We start from the raw sequence: 25,924 nt of genomic DNA, 5'->3' as shown, positions 1-25,924 counted from the left end.
TACAATACGTATGAGAAATGTAGATGATTATTTCTATGAAATGCTCAACTAGGGCGACTCAGTATGTAATGAATAGTACATGTACAAAAAGTCCACTAACTTACATATGTATTTACTAGAGGCCCGGTACACAAAATTCATGCCCTGGTAGGGTCCCTAGGCCTGGCCAGCAATCAGGTCCAATCGGGGCCTTCCAGCTGCCAGCCGGGTCCTCCCTTCGCTCCGCACTGCCCCCTGGTGGTAAGTGCACATCATAGCGAGCGATCAAACTCCTTGTCTCCTAGTCAAACTCCCGAGGGGACACTTTGCATATTAGGCTTTTATATATATAGATGTGGTTTCATTTCATTTCTAAGGTAGATTTTTCAGTATTTAAAGTAAGCCTTTTAATTTTAGTCATTTTCTCCACAAGTGAAAACAGAGTTGAAATACTCAAGTCCAAAGAGTGATTGATGCTAGACGTATACTGCTTTTCACCTTATTCTTAACTTCTCTAAATTGATGAAATTGCCTTTTTTTCACCCTTTCCACTCATTTTTGTAAAACAGGAGCAAAATGCAATGAAAAGACATTGGCTGCCCCACAGCCAAAGATGGGAGGCTGCTGGGACTACACTGATGGCTCCAAGGCAGCTCCACTCATTGCAACAGAAATCATTCAATGGCATTGAAACACTCTAGCTGAGGCAAGGAGTCCCAATAGTAGATGTAGAGTGTGACATGACTATGTAATGCAGATAAGTGAAGGGGGTCACGTATCATCAGGAGAGGCAGGTGTAATTTGCAATTCCTCTTAACATTCATTTTCTAGAGCCAGTGGTAATCCTCGTTCTTAACACAAACCAAAGGCTTTTTAATCCTCAGGTCAACTGAGATCCCATTTTTTTTCACCCTTTCCACTCATTGTTGTAAAAGAGGAAAAATGTAATGAAAAGGCATTGGCTGCCCCACAACCAAAGGCTGCTGGAACTACACTGAGATCAATATATGAAAGCGCCTTCTAAACAGAAAAGTATCCATATCAGATTTTATTATTCCCAAATTAAGTGAGGAAGTAACTTTCTCAAGGACAATGAGATCTTTGTGTAACCTTGATTCACCTACCCTAATCTCTAACCTATTATTCAGTTTCTTCAAACTCCTAGAAGATGGGTATGGGGACTGGGTCTGTATCACTGTTTGCAGGTTTATGCATCCATCTTGCTTGACTAGAGGACAGCCCAACACACTGGCACCAAGGAGGAAAACTGGCAGATGAAGGGAAAATGACCAAAACGGAGATGGAAAAGACAATAGCATAGCCAAACCAACAAGAGACAGGAGTCAAGAAAAATTTACAACAAAATGTATTTAAAAACAGACTTCTCCAGTTGGTATTTTCAATGAAATAGCTACCAATTAACTCCAACCCTTTATATTGTGTTTCTTTTGCTCCTGGAGTCCTGTTGCAGCTTTAATTCTTGAAACTTGGGTGGCAGCACCAGACATTAAATCCCCAAAGGGAGAGGTATTATTAAACCTTTTGCTGGTCATTCTTTTCTGAACAAAAATGGACAAATTCCTAAGCCTTCTTATTCATTTCATGATGATCATTAGAAGAAAAAAATTAAACCAAACTTGCATATTGAAAATAAAAACAAAGCAAACTCAAAAAAAATCTCGCAGATAATAAATATCGCTGATTCACTTATTTTAAACAAAGTCCAATTTTATTCACTCTTAATATCCTTGCAGTCCATTGTATACCTTCTGCACTGATCCCTGTTTCAGTAGCTGTTTGATACCTGAAGAATGAAGAAATATAGCTCCATTAATAAAAATGTGACTTCCCTGGAGTATAAAGAGCATGTTTCATGTGGAGGCTCACAAAGGGCCTTATGACCACCATGATGTGAATTAAACTAATAACCACAATGTCCAACTTCATCACATGTGGATCCCCACAAACAATAATCTCTTCAGTTATCTTCCATTCCTTCATCTTTGTCCTCTTCCCAGTTTTGACCTTTCACCTTCTTCCTTTTATTTAGGATCCACCAACTGGGCCCTCTTCTCAACCAGGCATCGCAGACATCACCCCTAAGCCTCTAATCCACATCTCTCCTTTAACAGTTTGGTCCTGCTCATTTGTTTTAAGTGATTCTATTTCACACCCCCACATCCAAACAACCTATCACTCCCCAGGTTTCAAAGGCCAGCTTACACGGCCTTTGGTAACCCTGTTACAGAAGAATCTATACTAATAAAAGGGTAATATGCAAATGGTTGGGACACCCTCATGTGTAAGAACCGATCAGCAGGAGGCAGGCGTGGGTGGGCGGGGACTTGCAGCATTGGGGACGGGGGTGGGCCCCAGCAGAAGTCTCCGTGCGGCCCAGCTGGGGATGGGGCCCGGCAGAGGTTTCTGCGGCAAGGCCTTGGGGGTCCCTAGGCTCCACGCGGCAAGGCCTGGGGATCTCGCAGCTCCACGGGGTGTGGAGTTGGGACCCCTGGCTCCAGCCTACCTTTTTGGGGCAATCCATCAGGGAGCCCCAGATGGGTGGGCGGGGCCTATCTCTTTGGGGTGATGGATTGCAGGGCTCCCACACTGTGACAGAGCACAGGCCAGGCTTGGGGAGCCCCCCCCCCCCCCACCAAGTGCACAAATTTTGTGCACCAGGCCACTAGTTGTTAATATTGCCTTTACAGAAAGGCATGTTCATTCCTATTCTTGTGTTCACTAGTATTAGTGGTTGATGTCTGATGTCACTGGAGGTTTTTGTCTTATTGACTATCTTCTTTAACCATCTTATTCTTATACCCCTTACAACATACAAACAGTCATACACATTACACCCCTCACCTTCTCTTGCTTCCTCTGTTAACTGTTCTTTAGGAAAATCCACATCAAAAGTGATTATCAAAGAGCCCTTAATGTTGTTGTTGTCAAAGTTGGGGAGCCCTTCCCCTTTCTTCCATAGCTTGGCTCCTGGTCTGGTGATCTTATCCCGGGAAATGTGTACCTGGAAATCAAAAGCTAATGAACCAGAGTAGGACTGGTACTCCTGAAGTATAGCATCACTTCTCGTGATCACAGGTGCTCAAAGCTCATGTCACACCTCAGAGGAGGCAGAAAGGATGAGGGGCCAGGGAAACTCATTAGGACACGAGGAGCCAAAGAAAGAGAAGGCTTTCAAAAGAAAAAGAAAAACCAAACACAAACAATAAAGTAATAAGGCTCTGCCCATGGAGACTATAAGGATAAGACTAACATAGGCGTGCAATCAACTGAGGAGCTGAAATGCCCAGATGTTGGGCAGTAGAGTGAGGACAGGAGGCGGCACAAGGAATAAGAAGTCCCGTGGTCTTAAATGATCAAAGTAGCTGACAAAACTCAAAACCACCTACATGAAAGCTTTAAGAGGTCAGGCAGGAAGCAGGAAAATTGGTTTGTTTACCTTGTGACCATCCAAGTGAGTAATATCCATATCAAAGCCCACCAGAGACTCAACTAGTGAGATTGTCACATTTGTGTATAAATCATCTCCTCTCCTTTCAAATATTGGGTGCCTAGAAACAAAATAAGGTAAAAATCACTGACTTTCATCTTTCTTTGGGAAGAGTTCAAAAACTTTCTAGAACATTTTGAAAAATGATGAATATCACTCATTTAAACAATAAGCATTTATTAGATATTCTTTTGTGTGTAATATTAATCTATGAAGTCTGTAAGATTTATTGAACCCTACTCTTAAGGAGCTTACAATCAGTAGAAGCCAACGAATGTAAATAAAAGTACAAGTAACCAGATTATGGAAAAGGCGAGAAAGACAACTTCCAGCAGTGGGGGCTGGGGAGACGGGCATCAGGAATGAGTCTGGAGAGGTTTCCAGAGATGGGCTCCCAAGGCCAGGTCAGTCCTAGAGATGCAGAGAAGGTGGGCAAGAGGGAGGGTGAGGATAGGGCAAGAGGGAATTTTGAGAAATACAAGGACTTGATACCAGGTTTATTTAGGGAAAAGTACATGTTCCAGGTTCCCTGGGAAGTAATGAGAAAGACAAGGCGGGGAGTGGGGAAGGCCCTAGCTGGTTTGGCTTAGTGGATAGTGTCAGCCTGTGGACTGAAGGGTCCCGGGTTTGATTCCAGTCAAGGGCACGTGCCTGGGGTTGTGGGTTCGATCCCCAGTAGAGGGCGTGCAGGAGGCAGCCAATCAATGATTCTCTCTCATCATTGATGTTTCTCTTTCTCTTTCCCTCACCTTTCCTCTCTGAAATCCTGAAATCAATAATATATATATATATATATATATATATATATATATATTTAACAAAAAACAAAAAAAAGACAAGGGGGGGAAAGATCGAGGAAATTAAAGAGTGCTGTGGCCTGGCCAGTATGGCTCAGTGGTTGAGCACTGATCCAGGAATCAAGAATTCCTGGTTTGATTCCAGGTCGGGGCACATGCCTGGGTTGCGGACTCAATCCCCAGTAAGGGGTGTGCAGAGGCAGTCAATCCATGATGTTCCTCTCTTATTGATGTTTCTCTCTATCCCTATCCCTTCCTCTCTCTAAAAATCAGTAAAAAAAATGTTTAAAGAGTGCTGTGAGGGAAAAGCCCTAGGAGGTGGGTGCCCATTTCTCCATATTTAGGTGCAAACCTTGTTTCAAAGAATCCTTAGAAGCAAAGGAATCACTGTTTTCCAAAATGGTAACAGGAGAGAAATAATAACATTATGTAAAGGAAGAGCCTTTGGATGGGGCCTTTGATCAATTACACCTCAGGTCTCCTCCACTTCCCATTCTAGTCTGCTTCTCTTTAACAGCTCCTTACTTGTCTTATTATTTTCTTCTAACACCTTTTGAATTTGTAGGCTCTGAGTAAATATATAACAAGGTCAAATCCTAGGCCTCAAACCAAAATCTTCAGTATTGTTATAGTTACAAGTAACCACTGAGGGTGTGACAGACATTAAACAGAGGAGAAAGTCTGGAAGTGCCCTGGTGACTACCCATATTTCTATAATCTAATGCATCTGAAAAGCAGGCACTGAAGGGAAAGCCTCTAAAATTAGACTACTTACTTGACAACTTTGATTCGGAACCGTAAGTCTCCTGGTTCTCCGTCCACATGAGGCTCACCTGGTCAGAAAAGATTCGAGCCGACTGTGAGCCACACATGCCTGACACTGCAAATCTATTTAAAACCTCTACCTAAGGTGTCGATTATCAAATCTATCTGTGAGAGCAGTGTCTCAACCTGGTTATACCAAGTTTCAAATAATTAGTCAAGATCACCTGGACCTCAGGCACAGCAATACTAGTAGGTAACAACATATTTCCTAAACAGACAATGATTCATTGATTTCTTGAACTTGAAGTCTTAAAGTATTTTTTTCCTTTTAGAGTTTTAAATTTAACCCCAAAGGTAAGGTCTCAGAGTACCTTAATACCAACCAAAGTTACATATCTTGCTGAGTTAAAATTAATCCATTAAGATCTGAACACCCTAAAATTTGATATAACTTAGGCTACTGGTTAGTAACTTTTGCACATGATATTCAAAGGGTAAAGAGTAATGCTAAGACTTACGGTGTCCAACCATGATGGTCACAACAGGCTTTTTGTACCCTAAACTCACTAAAGAGTGGTAGAAATAATACGTGCATTTACTATGTGGCCATTAAGAATATGGAGTGAGGTGAGAATGGGAGGCACTCACAAGCAGACAGAGCAGAAAGTCATGATAATAAAACATCAACACCAATATTTTACCTTCTCCAATAAAGGGATACTCCATGGCATCTCTCACCCCAGGCTCTATTTCTACCTCCAGTGTTCGTTCTTCATTCACTAGTCTGAAACAAAGAGAATTTAAAATGAAAGCAAGGAAAGAAAATACAAGCCAAACCCCCAGTACAAATAATTAAAGTTTTATCTATTCTATCAGAGCTTTTTCTTGGAAGACTCTCCTGTATCTCTAATTGAGAAGGCCAGCTGACATCTATTTATATCCACTTGCCAAAACAGGAAAAAGATTACTATCTAGTAGACAATCACTGCAACTGCAATGGGCTGATTACTCTGAACTGTGTGATCCATCACAGAGAAAACTACTCCCACTTACATACATTTGCATCTGGAAGGGCAGGGTCATGTTATTAGGAATCCAGCAGGAGAGTTTATCCTGTCTGAGTTTTTTCCTGATCCCACAAATAGCTGACCTAGTTCTGATATACACATTTTAAGGTTCAATTAAATAGTTGTATTTATAACACAATCAGCAAATAGCACTTCTCTAATCTGAAATGTCTGCTAGACATATAATATTGCTCTAATATTCCAAGTAGGAAAAAACGAAACATCAAACATTTATCAGGCATATTCAGAAATACAGGCCACTGCTCATTAGTTCAGAAACATAAAGGAAGATATTTAAAAGAAGTACTTTTGGGAAAAATAAAAATGTACTATTTCTTTGTTCTATCTATCCACTGTCAGAACACGAGAGAGAGAAGAGTAAGGGTAGGGAGAGAAAAAAAATCTAGGAATGGACCATTAGCATTTTATTAGACAAACAAGATGATTAAAGTGTCTCTTGGTAGAACAAATGTCACTTACTTGACATTAGGGCACTCATCGCAGACCACCTCCTGGGTCATCTGGAAGCGCCCTGGGCCCAGCTGGGTGGTCCGCATCTCTTGCCGACAGTTGCATTTTCGTTTGCCAGGAGCCTGTCTTGCCACAGGTTTGTTTCTAACTACCTAAGAAGTGCATAAACAACATTAGCTTCTCTCTCACATGAAACAGACTTCGGCTTCCTGAACTGGCCAGGGCTCTCTCTGCACGTGTGCCAGGGCTGGAACTTCCCCTTCTCTGGTAGCTATCCCTCAGGGAGACCTGAGCTGAGAGAAGTATTTCAGGAGATACAAATCAGACCCAAACAGAAATGAAACATTCAGATATTTAAATGACTCACATTCTAAAGTTGGAGAAGAGAAAAGGAAGTAAGAAGGAACAGCCCTGGCTGGTTTGGATCAATGGTTAGAGCATTGGCCTGAGGACCGAAGGGTCTCAGGTCTGATTCCCAAAGGCATGTACAGCGGTTGTGGTTCAGCCCTGTCCCTGGTCAGGGTGCATGCAATCAATTGATGTGTTCTCACATCGATGTTTCTCTCTCTCTTCTCCCTCACCTTCCCCCCGGCCCCACAACCCCTGCTTCTTCCTCCCTCCCTTCCATTCTTTTAAAAAATCAATGTAAAAAGATACTCTGGTGAGGATTAAACAAACAAAAAAAAGAAAGAACAGAAAAATAATGTGTAACATATCAGCATTTATAAGCCACACTTAAATACTGCTGAGTTAAAGTATTTCACAGAATTACTATCTCATAGAAATCTGAGCTGTGTAAAGCATACCCCTGAAGAACAACCACAGCCTTGAAGAGCTGGTACATGGCTACCACCAGAGGATTAGCTCTGATTAACTTAATGAAAACAATTCCTTGTTTCAGGCAACTCAGTCTAGGGCTGCTTCCAGTGCTATTTCAATTCAGATACTTTAACACTTTGTACTTGATTGCAATCAAACATTCTGATCCTCTAAATTACGTGGAACCTAATTTAAATGGAAAAATGTACTCTTGGTTTTACCTATTTAATTAGTCACCTTTGCTCACGTAGCAGGTGACACAAATGCTTGCAGAAAAATCCCTGAAAGCCCAGGTCAACAGAATAAATAACAATAATAGTAACTAGAGCAAATACTTTACAGCACTTACTATATGCGAAGCAATGCTCTAATTGCTTTTACATATAGGAACTCATTTAATCCTCACAACAACCTCCTGAGTAGGTACTGTTATTATTTCTATTTTACAGAGGAAGTGATGAAAGTACACAAAGGTTCAGTAACATGACCAAGGTCACATAACTAAATCATGGCAGAGCCGGGATTCTAAACCAGGCAACCTAGCTCCAAAGTCCATGTTTTTAACCACTATGTTCTCTCAAAATAATTTTTTCTTAAAAAAAAAAAAATTCACACCCTAGCTAGCTGGTTTGGCTCAATGGATATAGAGCGTCAGCCCATGAACTGCAGGGTCCCAGGTTCGATTCTGGTCAAGGGCACATGCCTGGGTTGTGGGCTCGATCCCCAGTGTGGGGGGTGCAGGAGGCAGCAGATCAATGACTCTCTCTCATCATTCATGTTTCTCTCTCTCTCCCTTCCTCTCTGAAATTAATAAAAAATATTTTTTAAAAGTATTATAAAAAAAAGAATTCACTATTGGGTCATTTAAATAGCATGGCCACTTACATCCTTCATAATAATTACATTACAAAGAATTACTTTAAAAACACACTAACTGCAAAAAGTGATGTACTCTGTATTAGAGATGACTACAGACAACAGGACTGGAAGGGAACATGGGTATTAACTAGGCTCACTTCTTTTCTCCCACCTGAACAAGCTATCCTGTTTCAGGAGAGATGACCCACATATTTTGAATTCCCTTTTCTCCCATTCTTCAGACTGAAGAACAGTATTACAAGCCAGTTGCATCTTCTGTAATGCCTAGTCCTCTTCTTTCAACTATTCAGAGCAAAAGCCACAACTAAGAACATGCTTCCTGTCAAGATGGCACATATGCATAAATACTGCTATCTTCTCCAAAATCACCATGTGAAACTATAAGAAAACATGAATTCCAGTCCTGGCTGGTGTGACTCAGTTGGTTGGAGTGCTGTCCCATGCATTGAAGGGATGCAGATTCGATTCCGGGTCAGGGGCATATACCCAGGTTGTGGGTTCAATCCCCGGTCGGGGTACATTGTATGGGAGGTAACCAATCAATGTCTCTGTCTCTGTCTCTGTCTCTGTCTCTCTCTCTCTTTCTTTCTTTCTCTCTCCCCCTCCCTCAAAACAAACAAACAGAAAATCCTCCAAAAATATGAATTTCAGGAAACAATAATAATACAAAATATGTGAGAAAACTCCAGAGATAGAATGCTTCTTTGAACTGGTATGTATAAGGGTAACAGGAGCTATCTGGGCAGTTAGAGAATGTTGAAGTTCTGCTCTTGCCTCCTTCCTGAACTGCCTCAGGACAGGCCCTCTCCTCCCTAAGAAACAGTAGAACCCAGACATCAAACATAAACTCCAAGAAAACAAAACACAGGTAAAACCACTATAAATGCTTGCCCTAATCCTATCTAATAAAGAGGGAATATGCTAATTGACCATCACTCCATCACAAAGATGGTTGCACTCACATCTGAGGCCAAGTTCCCATAAGGAGCCTAAACGAGCAATCAGCAGGGACCTGAGGCTATGCCCTGCCCTGTCCCCATGGGGCTTGACAGGGGACCTCAGGCTGTGTCCCCCACCCAGCAGGGCTTGACAGGGGACCTCAAGGTGCGCTTCCCATCCTGGTGCTGGGCTAGGGGACCTAAGGCTGCTTCCCCCGCCCCAGCGCCAGGCCGGGGTACCTCAGGCTGTGCCACCTCAGGCCGTGCCCCCCACCAGGTGGGGCTTGACAGGAGACCTTAGGCTGCACCCCCCCGCCCAGCAGGGCTTAATAGGGAATCTCAAGGTGTGTTTCCTGTTCTGGTGCTGGGCTAGGGGACCTCAGACTGCTCCTCCCGCCCCAGCACCAGGCCAGGGGACCTCAGGCCATACCCCCGACCTGGTGCGGCTTGACAGGGGACTGCAGGCTGCGCCCCCCACTCCGGCACCAGGCTAGGGGACCTAAGACTGCACCCCCACCCCAGCACTGGGCCAGGGGACCTGAGGCTGCACCCCCCTGCCTGGCTGGGCTTGACAGGGGACCTCAGTGCATGCCCCCCACCCAGCAGGGCTTGACGGGGGACCTCAAGGTGCACCTTCAGTGCTGGGTCGGGGGAACTCAGGCCGTGCCCCTGCCCAGCGAGGCTTGATGGGGGACCTGAGGCTGCAGCCCCCCACCTGGCGGGGCTTGACAGGGAACCTGAGGATGCGCCCCCTGCCCAGCGGGGCTTGACGTGGGACCTGAGGCTGTGCCCCCCCACCCTGAAGGACTTGATAGAGATGGGGCTGGCCAGGTCTGAGTCTCGCACAATTTCGAGGTGCACGTGGGTTGGCGGGGACTTGACTCTGTGTCCCGTGGTGTGCCCCAGACTCTGATAGGAGGAAGGTTTTCATATACATTTACTAATTTTCTTTCATCTCTGACACTTCTATTATAGAGAAAGGGCAAATAGCAATATTAAATTATTTCCTCTAATTAATCCCCTTTTAATGTGCACGAATTTCATGCACCGGGTCACTAGTATGCTCTATAAGGGAAGAGAGGTATTGATACCCACAGGGTGCATATGAGCTCAAAAGCTAAAACAACTAGAGACCTGAGGACTCCAACCATCTACCATACTGCCCCCAAAATAACAAACTGGATAACACATGTATTTTAAACAAATCTATTAGAGAAGTCAGCCTAAGAAGCTAATATAAGCATGATAATACTTAAGGAGATAAAGAAAGACAGTATAAAAATGAAATAGAGTAAGAAAAAAGTGTAAATATCTATCTATAATAATAAAAGCGTAATATGCTAATGAAACCGGACAGCCAAACAACCTTCCACGTCATTCTGGACAAAGCCGTGGCGGCAGGGGCTGAGGCAGAGGTGGTTAGGGGCAATCAGGCAGTCAGGTGAGCAGTTAGGGGCAATCAGGAAGGCAGGCAGAGGCAGTTAGGGGCGATCAGGCAGGCAGGTGAGGCAGTTAGGGGCGATCAGGCAGGCAGGTGAGCAGTTAGGGGCGATCAGGCAGGCAGGTGAGCAGTTAGGGGCGATCTAGCAGGCAGGCAAGCAGTTAGGGGAGATCAGGCAGGCAGGTGAGGAGTTAGGGGCAATCAGGCAGGCATGCAGCATGGTTAGGGGCAATCAGGCAGGCAGGCAGGCAGGCGAGCAGTTAGGAGCCAGCGGTCCCAGATTGCGAGAGGATGTCCGACTGCCGGTTTAGGCACTATCCCTGTGGGGTCGGGCCTAAATTGGCAGTCGGACATCCCCCGAGGGGTCCCGGATTGTGAGAGAGTGCAGGCCAGGCTGAGGGACCCGAACTCCCGTGCACAAATTTCATGCACCGGGCTCTAGTCATATATAATAAAGAGGTGATATGCAAACTGACCCTCACACCCTCATAAGATGGCTGCCTACGACCAGGCCAGCAGGGGGGTTAGTTAGGGACGACCAAACAACTGAACAAGCAGGCTGCGTGGGGTGACCAGGCCTGCAGGGGGGGGGGCAGTTGGGGGAGACCAGGCCAGCAGGGGGGGCAGTAAGAGGCAATGCGGCCGGTGTGGGGGGGGGGCAGTTGGGGGCAGCCAGGCCGGCAGGGGAGGCAGTTGGGGGCCATTAGGCTGGCAGGGGGGGCAGTGAGGGGCAACAAGGCCGACAGAGGGGGGAAGTTGGGGATGAGCAGGCCGGCATGGAGGGGGCAGTTGGGGGCAACCAGGCCAGTAGGGAGGACAGTTGGGGGCAATTAGGCTGGCAGGGGGGCAGTGAGGAGTGACTAGGTGGCCAGGGGGTGGCAGTTGGAGGCGACCAGGCTGGCAGGGGGTGCAGTTAGGGGCAACTAGGCTGGCGGGGGGGCGGGGAGGTGGAGGCGACCAGGCCAGCAGGGGGGGCAATATGGGGTGACCAGGCTGGTGGGGGGGGCAGTTAGGAGGGACCAGGCTGGCAGGGAGGGGGCAGTTGGGGGTGACCTGGCCAGCAGCGGGGGGCAGTTAGAGGTGACCAGGCAAGCAGGGGGGGGGCATTTAGGGGCGATCAGGCGGGCAGGAATGTGAGCGATTAGGAGCCAGCAGTCCAGGATTGTGAGAGGGATGTCTGACTGCCGGTTTAGGCCCGATCCCACAGGAACATCCCCCGAGGGGTCCCAGATAGGAGAGGGTGCAGGCTGGGCTGAGGGGACCCTCCACCCCCATGCACGATTTTGTGCACCAGGCCTCTAGCATATATATAAAAGCCTAAACGACCATACGACGGAACGACCAGTTGCTATGACATGCACTAACCACCGGGGGCAGACACTCAATGCAGGAGCTGCCCCAGCCCACAGGCCCTGATTGCCAATGGGGACTGCTGGCCAACCTCCTGGTCTTTCCCACCGGCTGGCAGGCCCCGACTACTTGATTGGGGCGGGGCTCCTGAGCTGGGACAGGGAACCAGGGGTGGGTGGCAGCGGACATGGCCCCTTTCCCAGGGGGGGCTGAGGACCGGCTCCCTCCCTGGTGGCCAGCAGCCAACCTCCCGGGTCCCTCCCCTCGTCCCTCTCCCCGCCACTGGCAGGCCCCAATCGGCTTGCTGCCCACCTGCCACGGCAGTGGTTGGCCCCTACCCCCTGCCAGCCAACCTCCCAGTCCTTCCCCTGGCTGGCAGGTCCTGATCGCCCGATCAGGGCCGGGCCCCAGGCTGGGACGGGGAACTGGGAGTCGGTGGTGGTGGATGCCAGCAGTGAGGAAAGGAGAGGGGGAGGAGGTGGCGGGCCGCAGGTGGCAAGGGAAGGAGGAGGTGGGGAGGCGGGGAACCTGATCGCCAGCCAGGACTAGGGACCTAACCCATGCATGAATTTCATGCACCAGGCCTCTAGTTATGTATAAAAATATGAGTTGAAATAAAAACACAGCTGATGGGGTATTAGTAGAATGGACATAACTGAAGATTAAAGTAGTGAGCTGGGAGACCATAAGGGTCTCTCCTAGAAGGAAGCAGGGAAAGATAAAGAAGTAGAAATATTTAATATTTAAAAGAAAGTTAACAGCAGAAAGAAGTAAATGTGCCAAGGAATTAAATATCTAAAAATATAGTATAGGTAAATTTTCCAGAATTAAAGAAATGAATAATCTCAAATTAAAAGATCCCGAAGTTTTTAGTAGAAAATTGCTTTCTGATTTTAAGGCAAAGAATAATTTCTTAAATAAAACATAAAAATTAACTATAAAAGAAAACACTGATAAATTTACCACATTAAAATTATTTCTGTTCATTTAGATCAGTGATGGGCAACCTTTTGAGCTTGGTGTGTCAAACTTTGCCAAAAAACTGAGCATAACTCGGGTAGTGTGTCACTTTGAGGAAAAAACTAACTCCAAGACTCTAGTCACAAATGTTTCATCCGCAGGAGCAGCAAATGTTTCATCCTCGACATGCAGCCGCGTGTCATCAGAAATGGCTACGCGTGTCAGCACTGACACGCGTGTCATAGGTTCGCCATCACTGATTTAGATAAATCTTCAATATAATGAAAAGACAAACTGAAAGGATACATTTGTATCACATACAGCCAACAAAGGATTAGTAGTAAGAATAAACTTTTCCTATAAATCAATGAGAACAGGGCAAAAGAAAAATGGACAAAAGACATGAGTGGGCATTTTGTAAGAAAGGAAAAAATATGGCCAATAAACACATGAAGATGGTTATCCTAATTACTAATCAAAACTGCAAATTAAGACCACAAAAAGGTAACATTGTATACCCATTTAATGGGTGAAAACTGAGAAGTCTAATAATTCAAAATATTGGAGAGGTGGGCAGATCATAGAATCTTTTATACACTGAGTGGCCAGATTATTATGATCTCTGAACGCATAATAATCTGGACATTCAGTGTATATCCTATATAATAAAAGGCTAATATGCAAATTGTCCCCTCGACCAGGAGTTTGACCAGCAGGCAGGCCGGCCAACTGCCCATGGCCCCTCCCCCTGGCCAGCCTGGCCAGACCCCACCCATGCACAAATTCATGCACCGGGCCTCTAATTATATATATATTGAGTGGCCAGATTATTATGCATTCAGAGATCATAATAACCTGGCCACTCAGTGTAAACTGCAGGTGGAAATGTTGGTACTAAGCAACTGAAAAAACAATATGGTATTATCTTGTACAAGTGAATGCTGGTTCATATTACCCAGCAATTCCACTATTACTTATAACCATCCAAGAGAAATTCTTGCTCATATGTACCTCAAGATATATATATATATATATTCATAAAAACACTGAAATTGAAATAAACTGGAAATAACCTATGTGCCTATTGATACTTTGTGGTCAATACACTGCGATAAATTCTACTCAGCAGACTTACAGCTAAAAGTAACAACATGGATGAAAAAAGCCAGTACCAGAGTATGATGTACAGTATGATACCATTTTTACAAAGTAAAAAACAATGAAAATAAATAATATATTAACCAGATGTCTACACTAATAAAAGAGAAAGATGCAAATTGACCATACCTCCATGATGCCCACCAGCCAATCAGGAGTAAGTATGCAAATTAACCCAACAAAAGATGACGAGTTAATTTGCATACGCAGGCACAGAGCGAAGACTGAAGGCTCCAGCCTGAGCGAAGACTGAAGACTGAGGAGGCTTGGCTTCTCCGCTGCGGCCAAGCAGAGAAGCCAAGCCTCGCTGCAGCAGGAGCAGAGAAGGCTTGACTTCTCCGCTGTGGCTGGAGCGAAGGCCTGGGTCCCAGGTGCCGGAGGAAAACCAGTGCCAGCAGCCAAGGGAAGGAAGGCCTATTGCACGAATCTTCGTGCAACGGGCCTTTAGTTCATATATATAATACAACAGATAAGAATGGCAAGGAAATAATAAAGACAAAATTTAGGTTAGCAGCTACCTTTGAAGGGAGGCAGGGAACATAATAGGGAAGTAGTGCGTAGGTAGATGTAAGTGGTGGTATTGTTTTATTTCGTTCTTGGGCTGGGTGATGAGTTCATGACATAACAGTGTATCATGAACCAAAGATTATGATTAATGCAACTCTACATATCTAGTCACTCTCCCACCCCTTTTTAGGCAGAGGAGGTACCCAGAAACCCCTTGGTTTTAGTCAAAAGAACAAGTTTTGTGAGTCAATGTGAATACCCAATGGGAATACTTACTTCCACAAAATTTCCTGCATATACTTCCTCCAAAGTGACTTCTAGATCTACAATAATATCACTTCCTCTGGGAATATTTCTGTCTTGCTGACGAGGGGTTCCTCCAAACATGAAACCAAAATCTCCAAAGAAGCTGTAGATAAGTGTAAAGTTAACAGGAAAAGAAATCAGAGTTCATGCCTTACAATGATTCAGTTTTCTTCACATTCATAAAATACTGTGTCCTACCAACATATTGTATAAAACTAAAGACGTTTTAAATACTGGTACTTTGGAGTTACACATTATATACAATTTTTAATTTATACAATATCAACTATATTGCCCCACCACAAAAAAATTACTTTTTAATATAGTATTGTCCAGACATATAGTATAATGCAAATATATAGTTATACAAATGAATTCAGTTGGGCTTAATCAATGAAATAATGTTTCAATATTGAGGAATATCAAGATATAATGAGCTTATTGAGAAAGGGTATATAGTATATATAAACCATGTAATAATGAACTTAATGGTAATTCTGCACATTTGTAATGTTCACTTTATATGCTTTTTAGAAACTAACTTTTGTGAAAGCAACTACTCTGTACAAATATCTTGGGTACATAATTAAATAAACTGAAAAGCCATCAGCCTTAAGGAAAAGTAAGTTCTGATCTCTACAAGACCAAAATTAATTTTTGTAACAGAAGCATCACTTTGAGATCAATACAAACAGTGACCTTCAACTGTGTAAGTGTGCTCATCTTAATGTTAATTTTTGGTATTATTAAGCCTCAGATGTTAGCACAGTGACAATGACAACTATAAAACTCCCCCCTGCCAACCAGTCTTGGTGAATGGATTACTGAATCTTAAATAAAAGCAGAGAGGGAGGATTTGGGGAGTGGGGGTGGAGAGGTACAAACAAACGTTTTTCTGTCTTGGCATCCCTAGGGATCACTTCTAACAACCAAGAGGAATGGGACACTTTCCTAGCAGACTAAACCCAAATCAACCCTGGGGAAGAAAAGGATTTCCTAACCACATTACTCACACATCTTCACAAGTCCTAAAAATCTACTGTCACCCCAAACACTATTGTATGAGACAGTGACTTTTACTTCTTTTGGAGAAGGGTTCACAAAACCCTTTGAGAATCTGAAGGAAACAATAAACCCTCTCCCCATAGAAATGCATATTCAAACATTTTTTGTTCATAACTTGACTTGAAATCCTAGGTTAAGATTTCCTATTATAGGACATCATCAACAAAGAGGGGTTCAGCTAGTGGGAAGGAAAGGTGTTTACTATTCCAACCACTTAGCATTTCCAGAAAGCCACCTCACAGCAGGAGATAAAGAGCCTCTACCCCAATTCCGTCCCTAAATGCTGGTTATCGTAACTGTCCCACTCGTGTTGACAGGATGAAAGAGAGGTAGCTGTAGGTATGGGAGTAGGAATCTCTCTCTCTCCCTCCCTCTCTCTCTCTCTCTCTGTTACAAGAATAACTTTGCTAGTTAAATGGTTTGCAAATGCTAAGACAGCAAGGAGATGAGGACAAACTGGTTTCCAACATTTATGTGTCCCCCCAACACTGTCAGGGTGATTTGACTGATACAGTTGGCTAGATGGACAGCCCTTTCAGTGCTACCTGTCTTTTCTGGAGCTTTGTGAAAATGGAAGAGGACATTCTCACAGGGGGATGATGATTGACCTTTTGGTCAAGGATCAGTTGAGTTATACTCTTCATCAAAAGCTTCTGAACAAGTTAGCAAGGATAATTCTTTCATAATCACTAAGTGATCCATTCTCTGACGCTACTACTTTGCAGATGGGTAAATTACATACTGTGAAAAAATGTCTCCATGGGAGCTCTGATGACCCTCTTTTAATCCCTCTTCACCATAAGTATCATACTGTTTCCGTTTCTCACTATCTGACAGAACCTGGGGACAAAAAAGATCATGAGTTGGTAATGTTCAGATAAGGTGCATTCACATTTATGGTTTTTTAAAACTCTAATACTGTGTCTAAGATTTTAGTGAATGTAGTTTTTAATCATATATAGCATTAAGGCATGTTTATAAAGTTTTCTTTAGTAGACTAAATTACATGATGCATCATTCATTTTGTAACTTCCAGATTGCTAAATTCATGTTTGTTTCTTGTTGTTGTTTTACAGGATTGTTGAGTGAATGCCTGAGGAGAGGGCATGTATCTAAAAAAAGTCCTGAAGGAGTGACTCAAAGGCAAAGAATTTGGAGCTGGGGTGGCTGAGGGAAGTAAGCTGGGTTGTTTCGGCCATCTCTGGCTGGAGAAAAGGGGCAATGTTTGGGGACAGGCAGCCTACATTCAAAGCCCAACTCTGGCTCTTCCAAGTGCAGGGATGCTGTCCCCACATTGAGATTCAAGTTCCTCTTCTTCCCAGGCCTTACTTTCTCATATCTGAAGAAGTATGGACTTCTGAGATGGGGCTTGCAAAAGGGCAGTTTCTCTGGGCTATTTCCAGGGAATGCAAACAACTCCCACTCTGCAGGGGCCACATTTGTCAATTGTTGGCCGTAGTGCTGTCTGAAGGAAGTCTGGAAACCTGACACCCTTGGGTCACTATGTGACCTTCCACCAGTTACTTCACCTCTGTTTCCACTTCAGGCAAGTGAGGATGGTAACCCAGTGGGCTACCTCACCCTCTCCCCTTCATGGTTCATGATCAAGTCTCCTGGAAACAGAATCCATATTTTCCTTTAGGGACCAGTCTCCCTTCCCTCTCTCCCATCACAGACTATGAATTTGGGGTGGGGATCCTCTCAATTCATGTTTTTAATTTAAGCTCACCTAATCACATAAAAATAACACCTGAGATTAATGATGTGGTTATGAAAGTGAGGGTAGTAACAGAAAAGAGGTGAGATAAATTCCTGTTTTACCTCCCAGTGCTTATGCTATGGACCACTATGTGTTATTATTCCCTAACTATAAACTAGGATATAACTATGACAGACTCTCATTAGTGCTAGAAACAGTAAATTAGGACAACCTTAAAACTTGCTCAGCCCTACATGTATATACATCTCTCTCCCCCGACCACACAGATTAAAAGATTGGCAAATCAAGGGAATAAAATGATAGACTCTCCAAAAAGGCCTAAACTGCTATCTTTTCACATTTCCTTTTTCATTTTGGGGGGTATATAGAAATCCATTTATGGAAGAATGCTGTCTGCCATGTATACGTTTAAGTTCATAACTTCCTGTGTTTGCTTTGCAGAGTAAAAAAGGACACTGCTCTGTAAAGGTTGCTCAAGGTCAATTTCACAGTTTGAAAAGACTCTTTAGAGTTTTAAAGGTTTTAGAAAACTACATGCACGGTTAAAGGTATATGCTTTCTCATTGGGCCCACTCCACACATAATACCAAAGTAAGTAAAAACAAAGTAAGCTTCTGTACTCTTCAGAATTTTTGTTCCAAAAAAAGCTTCCCATCTATTTAGAGCAATCTGAAGTACCTGCACACATACACCTTTGAAAATTAAATAAGTGAATACTTTTTCTCTGATATTTTAAACTCCTATTTAAACAGCAAGTGAAGGAGAAAGTTATTGCAAATCCATACTTGTGTTGGCTCAGGAGAAGAGGTTCGGAATAAATGTGGAAGTTGACTCAGCAAAAGAAAAGGAATCTGATTGCCATATGTAAACAGGACACACATTTGGCTCAAAGCCTAAATGATGTGCAAGAGGCCCAGCAAACATCTACTAACATTTAAGATATATTTAGAAGAATGAAAAGAATTTGAGTGTATGTGAAAGTGAGCAATCTTAAAAGTAAAGACAAATGGGTTAGTCCAGAAGTGACTAGAGTATTTGACTAAAGCCACTATGATAGACCAGGTGAGAGGAAGGAATGCTTTGGTAAATATCCTAAGGGAAAAAAAAAAAAAAAGTAGCTACGTTGGAGAAGAAGAAATTGACAGTTAACTTAAAAACACACACCAAAAACCCACATCTATTATTATTATGCAATTTGGATTTCCACTTTCAAGTCTACTTCTCTGATGTTGTCTTGAAAAAGAAATGAACACTACAATTGGATCTATAAGAAACACCATTTCAAAAACCCCAAAGACTATATTTTAATCAGTTTCTTTTTGGACATCAGAGGCTTCTAAAATAACTCCCTCAAAACTACCCTTAAAGTTATCTATTACCATTACTTACTGTTTTCTGTCTAAGGAATGCAATTTAATTCTATGATCTTGGAAACTATCTTATTTCTAACAGAAATAAAAAAGGTTAGTTGATTGGCCAATCAAGCCACAAAGTGTCAACTAATTAAAATGTAGTAGTCCCAGCTCAGTGAAGACAGATTTGTGTTACAAAAGACTCTTTAGCCTTACAACTCTAATTTATTTAAGAAACAAAAGCAATCAAGTAAATGAGACCCCCCCAAAAAAATGAACTTGTGACTTATAAAGGCTCTTAAGAGTTAAATAAACTGCAATCTCATGAATGAACCTGCCTAGGTTATGGCTAAAGAACATGAAAGATTCTTTAAAGAGCATGGTAAATTCATTTTTGAGTATTGGGTTCCTAGCAAATAATGGGAATATTCATGGGAAATATAGTGCAAAAATATGGACTTCATATTATTAACAAGACAGAAAAATGTTACATATAATGTAAGAGTACACCAACCCTCTCAAGTTTGAGAGCCTGAAGTTAGAGATTTCAGTCCTATAGGATCCCTGAAGGTGCCTAGAGAAGAAAGGGGGGACCCACTAGTTCTAGGCTTTACCTGGGTATAAGTCTCTATTTTAGTTCATTCACTTCTTTAATCTAGGAAGCCTTGGGATCCCTTCCTTTTGGTTTTTTCCACTTCTAACATATTTTTCAGATTTGTTTCTAGCCTTCTAACCATTCAGAGATTTAACTTGAATTCAGAAGTTTTAGCTCCATGATGTTTGGAGTTAATTTTTTTTCTGTGCCCTTTTAGAAATGGAAATGGTGACTATGACTAGAGTTGATAACACTCTATTGTATAATTGAAATGTGCTAAGAAAGCAGAACTGAAATATTCTCACAAAAAACGATAAATATGTGAAGTGATGGATGTGTTAACTAGATGGGTGGTATCTTTTCACAATGTATACGTATACTAAATCATTATGATGGCCCTAGCCAGTTTGGCTCAGTGGATAGAATATTGGCCTTCGGACTGAAGGGTCCCGGGTTCGATTCTGGTCAAGGGCACATACTTCGTACCTTGGTTGCACGCTCCTCCCTGGTCTGGGCCTTGGTCAGGGAACGTACAGGAGGCAACCAATTGATGTTTCCCTCACATCGATATTTCCCTCTGTCTTTCCCTCTCTCTTCCACTCTCTCTAAAAATTGATGAAATTATCCTCGGGAGAGGATTAGAAACAAAATCATTATGATGAACACTTTAAAGATATTACAATTTTATTTGTCAATTACACCTCAATAAAGCTGGAAATAAATAAAACCACAGATCTATTATTCTATTTTTAGAGGGAAGATGAATTGCAACACATACAAAATAGCTAACTCCTATATTAATAGACTAGAGGCCCGATAAACAAAGATTCGTGCAAGAATGGGCCTTCCTTCCCCTGGCTGCCAGCACTGCCTTCGCTCAGGCCAGAGCCACCTTTCCGCCTTCCCACACTGCCCCCCTGCGCCTGTGTATGCAAAGTAACCCATCATCTTTGTTGGGTTAATTTGCAAACTCATTCCTGATTGGCTGGTGGGCGTCTCGAAGGTATGGTCAATTTGCATCTTTCTCTTTTATTAGTGTAGATGAAAGATTATCAAAGCTTATTTGTAAATTTTTTCACCATAGTGTTGAAAGGTTCTGTGTATAAGTTTTTTTTAAATAGTAAATGATTTATTATACATTCAGTAAATATTCCTCAGTATTGTTAAAAATGAAAATAGGAATAAGAATATGTCCAGTTCTACTATATTTTCATAGTGTCCTAGTGAAGAGTGAATGAGATAGTACACTGAAAGTGTTTTGACTTCTAGATTAGAGGTTGCAAATTCAAACTATAGTTGTTTTGTTTGATTTGCATGAATAAAATTTTTAAAATTGAATTAATTACCAACATTTTACAATCAGGAGAATTTATTTTAGCTTAACAATAACCCACAACCATCGGACCAACTAGGAGAATTTACTTTAAACATCTGGATTTCCACTTTTCTTAAAACATTAAATTATGTGGTAGCAGTGTTTGCATTTGTAAATGGCAAAAACTGAATAGGACTGAATAACAGCTGCTCCCTTGAAATGCAGCAAGAAGGCTTCAGTTTGTCACAGTTCTGCTCAATCCCTATTGATTCCCAATATTGGAGGCAGAATATCCACTGTGATGCTTTATCTTATAACTGCCCTGTATGCTACTTATCTAGTCCATATAGGCATGTGGATTTGTGATCTTCATTTAGATGGTTTGTTTCTAGCTCCAGCTCCCAAACTGATTCATTGGTTGCTTGGTGATTAATCTATTCATTCACTCATCAATCTAACTTTTATTTCAATCATCAATCATCTTTTTCAACATTACTCTCCTTAATAAAACAAATATTAATATAAAAAAGGCAGGAAATGACATTTATAAACATTAAAGTTTTATTTATAGCCTATTTTTAAAAAGAAATGGCTTGAAAGTTTTTTCTGTGTCTTAATTATAGAATGTTGCTAACGCCCATATGCAGGGTTTTATTAATACATTATCCTTTTTCCTGACTCACCTCATAAGCAGCACCCAGATCCTGGAATTTCTCCTGAGCTCGTGGATCATCAGGGTTCCGGTCAGGATGAAGCTGCAGGGCCAGTTTCCTGTAGGCCTTTTTAATATCCTTTATAGAGGCACTGCGAGGCACCCCCAAGATCTTATAGAAATCTCTCCTGGGGAGTGGGTAGAGGATACTTCATTACAGAGTTATGTAATACATTTTTAAAAGTGACATTTTTTTTCTGCCTGTGAGCAAAGGGGCAGGAAAGTGAAGGTATACATGTGATACATACACATACAAAATAATAACTAAAAAGAGAACACACCAGAATTTGTAATGAGTGTTATATATTGAAGTAATTACAGTGAGAGGTTATCTACTTTTTGAGCATTACTATAATTATTCAAAATATCTGTGGCATTCTTCTCTTAGAACTACTGTCAGTCAAGAAAACCATTTTCTTACTTTACATTTACATGTTATTGCCAACCAATAACCTTTTCCTGTTACTGACTTCAAAAGACATTTGACTGTTTCTGAAGATCAAATAACAATCTCAATGGATAATTTTCTTTACTCAAAATGACTGCATCACATAAATGTTCCAATTAACAGTACAACTGTAAGAATGCTAAAGATGAAGTGACTGAAGTTAACTTCAGAGGTTAATATACAGGTTAAGCCAAAGCCCAAATAAGAAAAGAGAATAACACCCATTTAGATGTATGATGTGGTGTTTTTTGCTGAAAGAGAAAATATCAATCTTGCAGTCATTGCTAATAGTTATATTAGTTTGTCTAAGTCAAGTCTTAATTATAGACAGTTGCTAAAGCCCATATGCAGGATCTTGTAAATCACAGCAGCTGAAAACATGCATATGGCATGAGCTGGGTATCAAGATAAGGTAGAGATCCACAGGAGATATATGTACTACTATATGTAATACTTTAAACAATAAAAAAAAATTTTAAAAAAAGATAAGTTAGAGATCCACAGACCTCTTTGCAAGAGACTATGCTGGAACCAATTAATTACAAAGGAAATCTTTGCAAGAAGGGCCAATGGGAAGATAGACTGAAACTATAATAAACTTTCAGAGCAGGGAATGTAGCCAGCCCATAGAAGACATCTGTAAATATCCACTGAATGAGCCTGGCCGGCTTGGCTCAGTAGTTGAGCATCAACTTATGAATCAGGAGGTTACGGTTTGGTTCCTGGTCAGGGGAATACCCAGTATGGGGCCTGATGAGTGAGTCTCTCTCATTGTTGCTGTTTCTCTCTCTCCCTCTCTCTTCCTCTCTGAAATCAAATCAATAAAAATATTTTTTTAATTCATTGAATGAAATGAATAAATAAGCATGCTCACAAAAATCAATTCGTTTAGCCAGAATCACTTTAACCACCAGAAGTTATTCTGAAAATGCATTCTGTCAACAAAGGAGATGAGAAAGTTGTTCACAATAGACACAGTAATGTAGCAGTGATGGTAAATTTTATAATGTAGTGGGGGGAAACATGCATTGGGGTACCAAGACTCAGGTGCTATATTACAGAAGATTTGACTTTGGGTGGTGGGCACACAACGCAATATACAGATGATGTATCATTGAATTGTACACTTGAAACTTATATAACCTTAATAACCAATGTCACCCCAATAAATTTAATTTAAAAATAAAAACGATTTCATAAGCTTTTAGTCACATTTCAGGAAAATCATTTAACATAGTTTTAAAAATTATCACCCATAAAGGGTTACATGAGGATTAATTAGGTGCTTTATCTTTGGCCCCAAAAATCTGCAAAAACTTTATATCTCTTGAGACAATAACTAACTAAATAAAAAGGTTCACTAAAATTAATAACAAAAGAGTTAACTGGATAAAGAATAAAGCTTACTTAACATATACTTAATATAAAAATGGTTAAGTAACAGCTCAGGAAAATATAGGGAAAAGATAGGCAGCATAATTCAGCATCAGTATCACAGTGCCCAAGAGACTCCTTTATGAAAGCCTGAAGTAAAAAGCTACAGTATTGGCCGAAACCGGTTTGGCTCAGTGGATAGAGCGTCGGCCTGCGGACTCAAGGGTCCCAGGTTCGATTCTGGTCAAGAGCATGTACCTCGGTTGCGGGCACATCCCCAGTAGGGGGTGTGCAAGAGGCAGCTGATCGATGTTTCTAACTCTCTATCCCTCTCTCTTCCTCTCTGTAAAAAATCAATAAAATATATATTTTTTTAAAAAGCTACAGTATTAAATATTTATACTGATACTTTGTTTAAATACTTTAGTGTACTTTAGTGCTTTACTAGTAAGTGTAAAAAGTACTAACAAAAACAATAAAGTATTTCCTAGGAGTTAAATTCTTTTAAAATTTAAGGTGTTTTACAAGAAAAAAATGACAAAGTTTAAGCATATATGCACGGGGTGGGGGGAGCCTTTAAGAGAATAACAAGCACTTACATTTTAAAGCTTTGCTAGGTAGTACTTGCTCCATTTAGTGCAACCTATTAATTGATAGAAGCTAAGGCCTTACTATTCCCCACATTCTAAAATATAAGCCTGGCATGTAATATCCTGTGGTCAGCAGGCATAGAGGATCACGGATCTGAAAGGCTGGAAGGATCCTCAAGAGTTTAGGTGGTCCTACTCCCTTCCTACAGGAGGCACATTAGTATCCTCAACTTACGGATGTGAATTCAGGTGGTTCCTTCAAGGTCACATAATTCATAAGTGGGGTGTGGGTGGGGAGGCTAGGATCCTAGTCTACTACCTGTTGTAGTAGCGGGAAATACTCTTCCCGCTCATAATACCATTCAACTTCTCAAAAATATACCATGGAGAGAGACAATGAGGCAAGATGACAGCTTAGGCTCAAAAAATCTCCAGAAGCGGTACAAGGACTTTCCCAAGGGTCTGCACTCAGTTTAACTTCCTTCAGTCCCAGCACGGCTTCCTTACCTGTTCGGCACACTTCCTCACTCAGCCTGGCACTGACCCACCCACTTTAATGTCAGCTCCCCAGTGGCTCACGGCAGGCTCCTCTCCTCCAGCCCAACAGCCCCCCGCCCCCGCGCAGTGTTTGGCACTGCATCCAACTCCCACCCCTCCGGACCAGTCTAGCTCTCCAGGGCCTTTGGATGGAAGCCCCTCTCCCTCGGGTCACCCATTGCTCTCCTCTCCACCCTACTAGCCTGGTCCACACAAGCCATTCCTCCGCCCCACTGTCTCGCCACAGCAATGCCCCCGCCTCGTCCTTCCCAGCTTCGTCCCAGCCAAGACTGACCCACGGGCCCCGTACCGCGCGGGTGCCCGTTCCTCACCCGGCGATCACGGTCCCGATGAGGTACAGCAGCAACAGGCAGAAGGTGCCCAGGTTTTGCGGGGCCATGGTTTCCCTGTGCCAGCCTCTATGCCGGCCCCTGTCCAACACACACTCCTCACTGTCTCCTCCGGCGCCGCGTCGGCTCGCCAGCCCACCGGGCCCTGAAAGACCGCCTCACGCCGGGGTCTCCTGCGGTGGCCGGAGCGACGCAAGCGAGCCCCCCTCTCCAGCCAGTCCACTTCCCGGGAGTCCCGAGTCCGGGTGAGAGAAGCCCCCCAGCAGGTGAGAGCCAATCGCCGCTCGGGACATCACACGCGGCCGGCTCCGCGCAGCCAATCAGCGCGATACACTTCACCTTCGAGGCGGCGCGGGCGGCCAGTTAGGCTTCGGGACTGCAGCCACAGCTCCTGGCCAATTGGAAGAGGGAACGTCAGAGAGTCGCGCCGCCGCCGGAATCCGCTCAGCCCCGGCTCCTGCGAGTCGAAGAAAACTACGTAAAGGGGCGGTGGAGAAATGAATGCCAAAACAGCGTTTCTAAGGTATAAGAAGTTTCCCCCCCGCCCGCCTCCTCTGACTTTCCACCAATCACGAGTCTTTTCCTCCAGCTCTGACCAATGGCGGGAGGAAAGTTTGAGTCGGTGACCAGTCCTGGAATTTCATTCATATGGAACTACTCGCTGGATGCGGGGCGGCGGGACAAGTGCGTGATGGGCGGGGGAACAGTCACGCGAACGTCTGGTTTAGCTGAGCTTATTTTACCTTCTCCTGACAGCCCAGGAGAAAATGGTCTCGGTTTCACTGTGAAGTGGCCGTGCAGGCGGACAGACTGAACTTAGGATTCAGCTTCCACCACCATTTAGCGGTGAGAAACGCACGCCCCTTACCCGCCAGTCTGAGCCTAAGCTTGATTATTTACATCTTTTTACCAACAGTGTTG

The 25,924-nt window shown here is 43.0% G+C and overlaps 1 protein-coding gene across 1 annotated transcript; it reads right to left on the bottom strand.

Moving 5' to 3' along the window:
• Nucleotides 1–1,322: 1,322 nt before the first annotated feature.
• Nucleotides 1,323–25,278, bottom strand: DNAJB11 (DnaJ heat shock protein family (Hsp40) member B11). The gene is made up of 10 exons (XM_079767322.1): nucleotides 24,986–25,278; nucleotides 21,676–21,832; nucleotides 16,753–16,850; nucleotides 14,916–15,048; nucleotides 6,597–6,739; nucleotides 5,751–5,833; nucleotides 5,060–5,117; nucleotides 3,437–3,548; nucleotides 2,842–3,001; nucleotides 1,323–1,783 (listed from the first exon to the last, which is right to left on the bottom strand). Exons 1-10 carry the CDS (start codon nucleotides 25,051–25,053, stop codon nucleotides 1,719–1,721), a joined length of 1,077 nt encoding a protein of 358 aa, XP_079623448.1. The 5' UTR covers nucleotides 25,054–25,278; the 3' UTR covers nucleotides 1,323–1,718.
• Between the last annotated feature and the right edge of the window lie 646 nt (nucleotides 25,279–25,924).

This window comes from Cnephaeus nilssonii, assembly GCF_951640355.1.
Source record: "Cnephaeus nilssonii genome assembly, chromosome: 3".
NCBI lineage: Eukaryota > Metazoa > Chordata > Mammalia > Chiroptera > Vespertilionidae > Cnephaeus > Cnephaeus nilssonii.
Note: the sequence above shows the minus strand (reverse complement) of the source record. Positions and strands in the feature narration are given on the sequence as shown.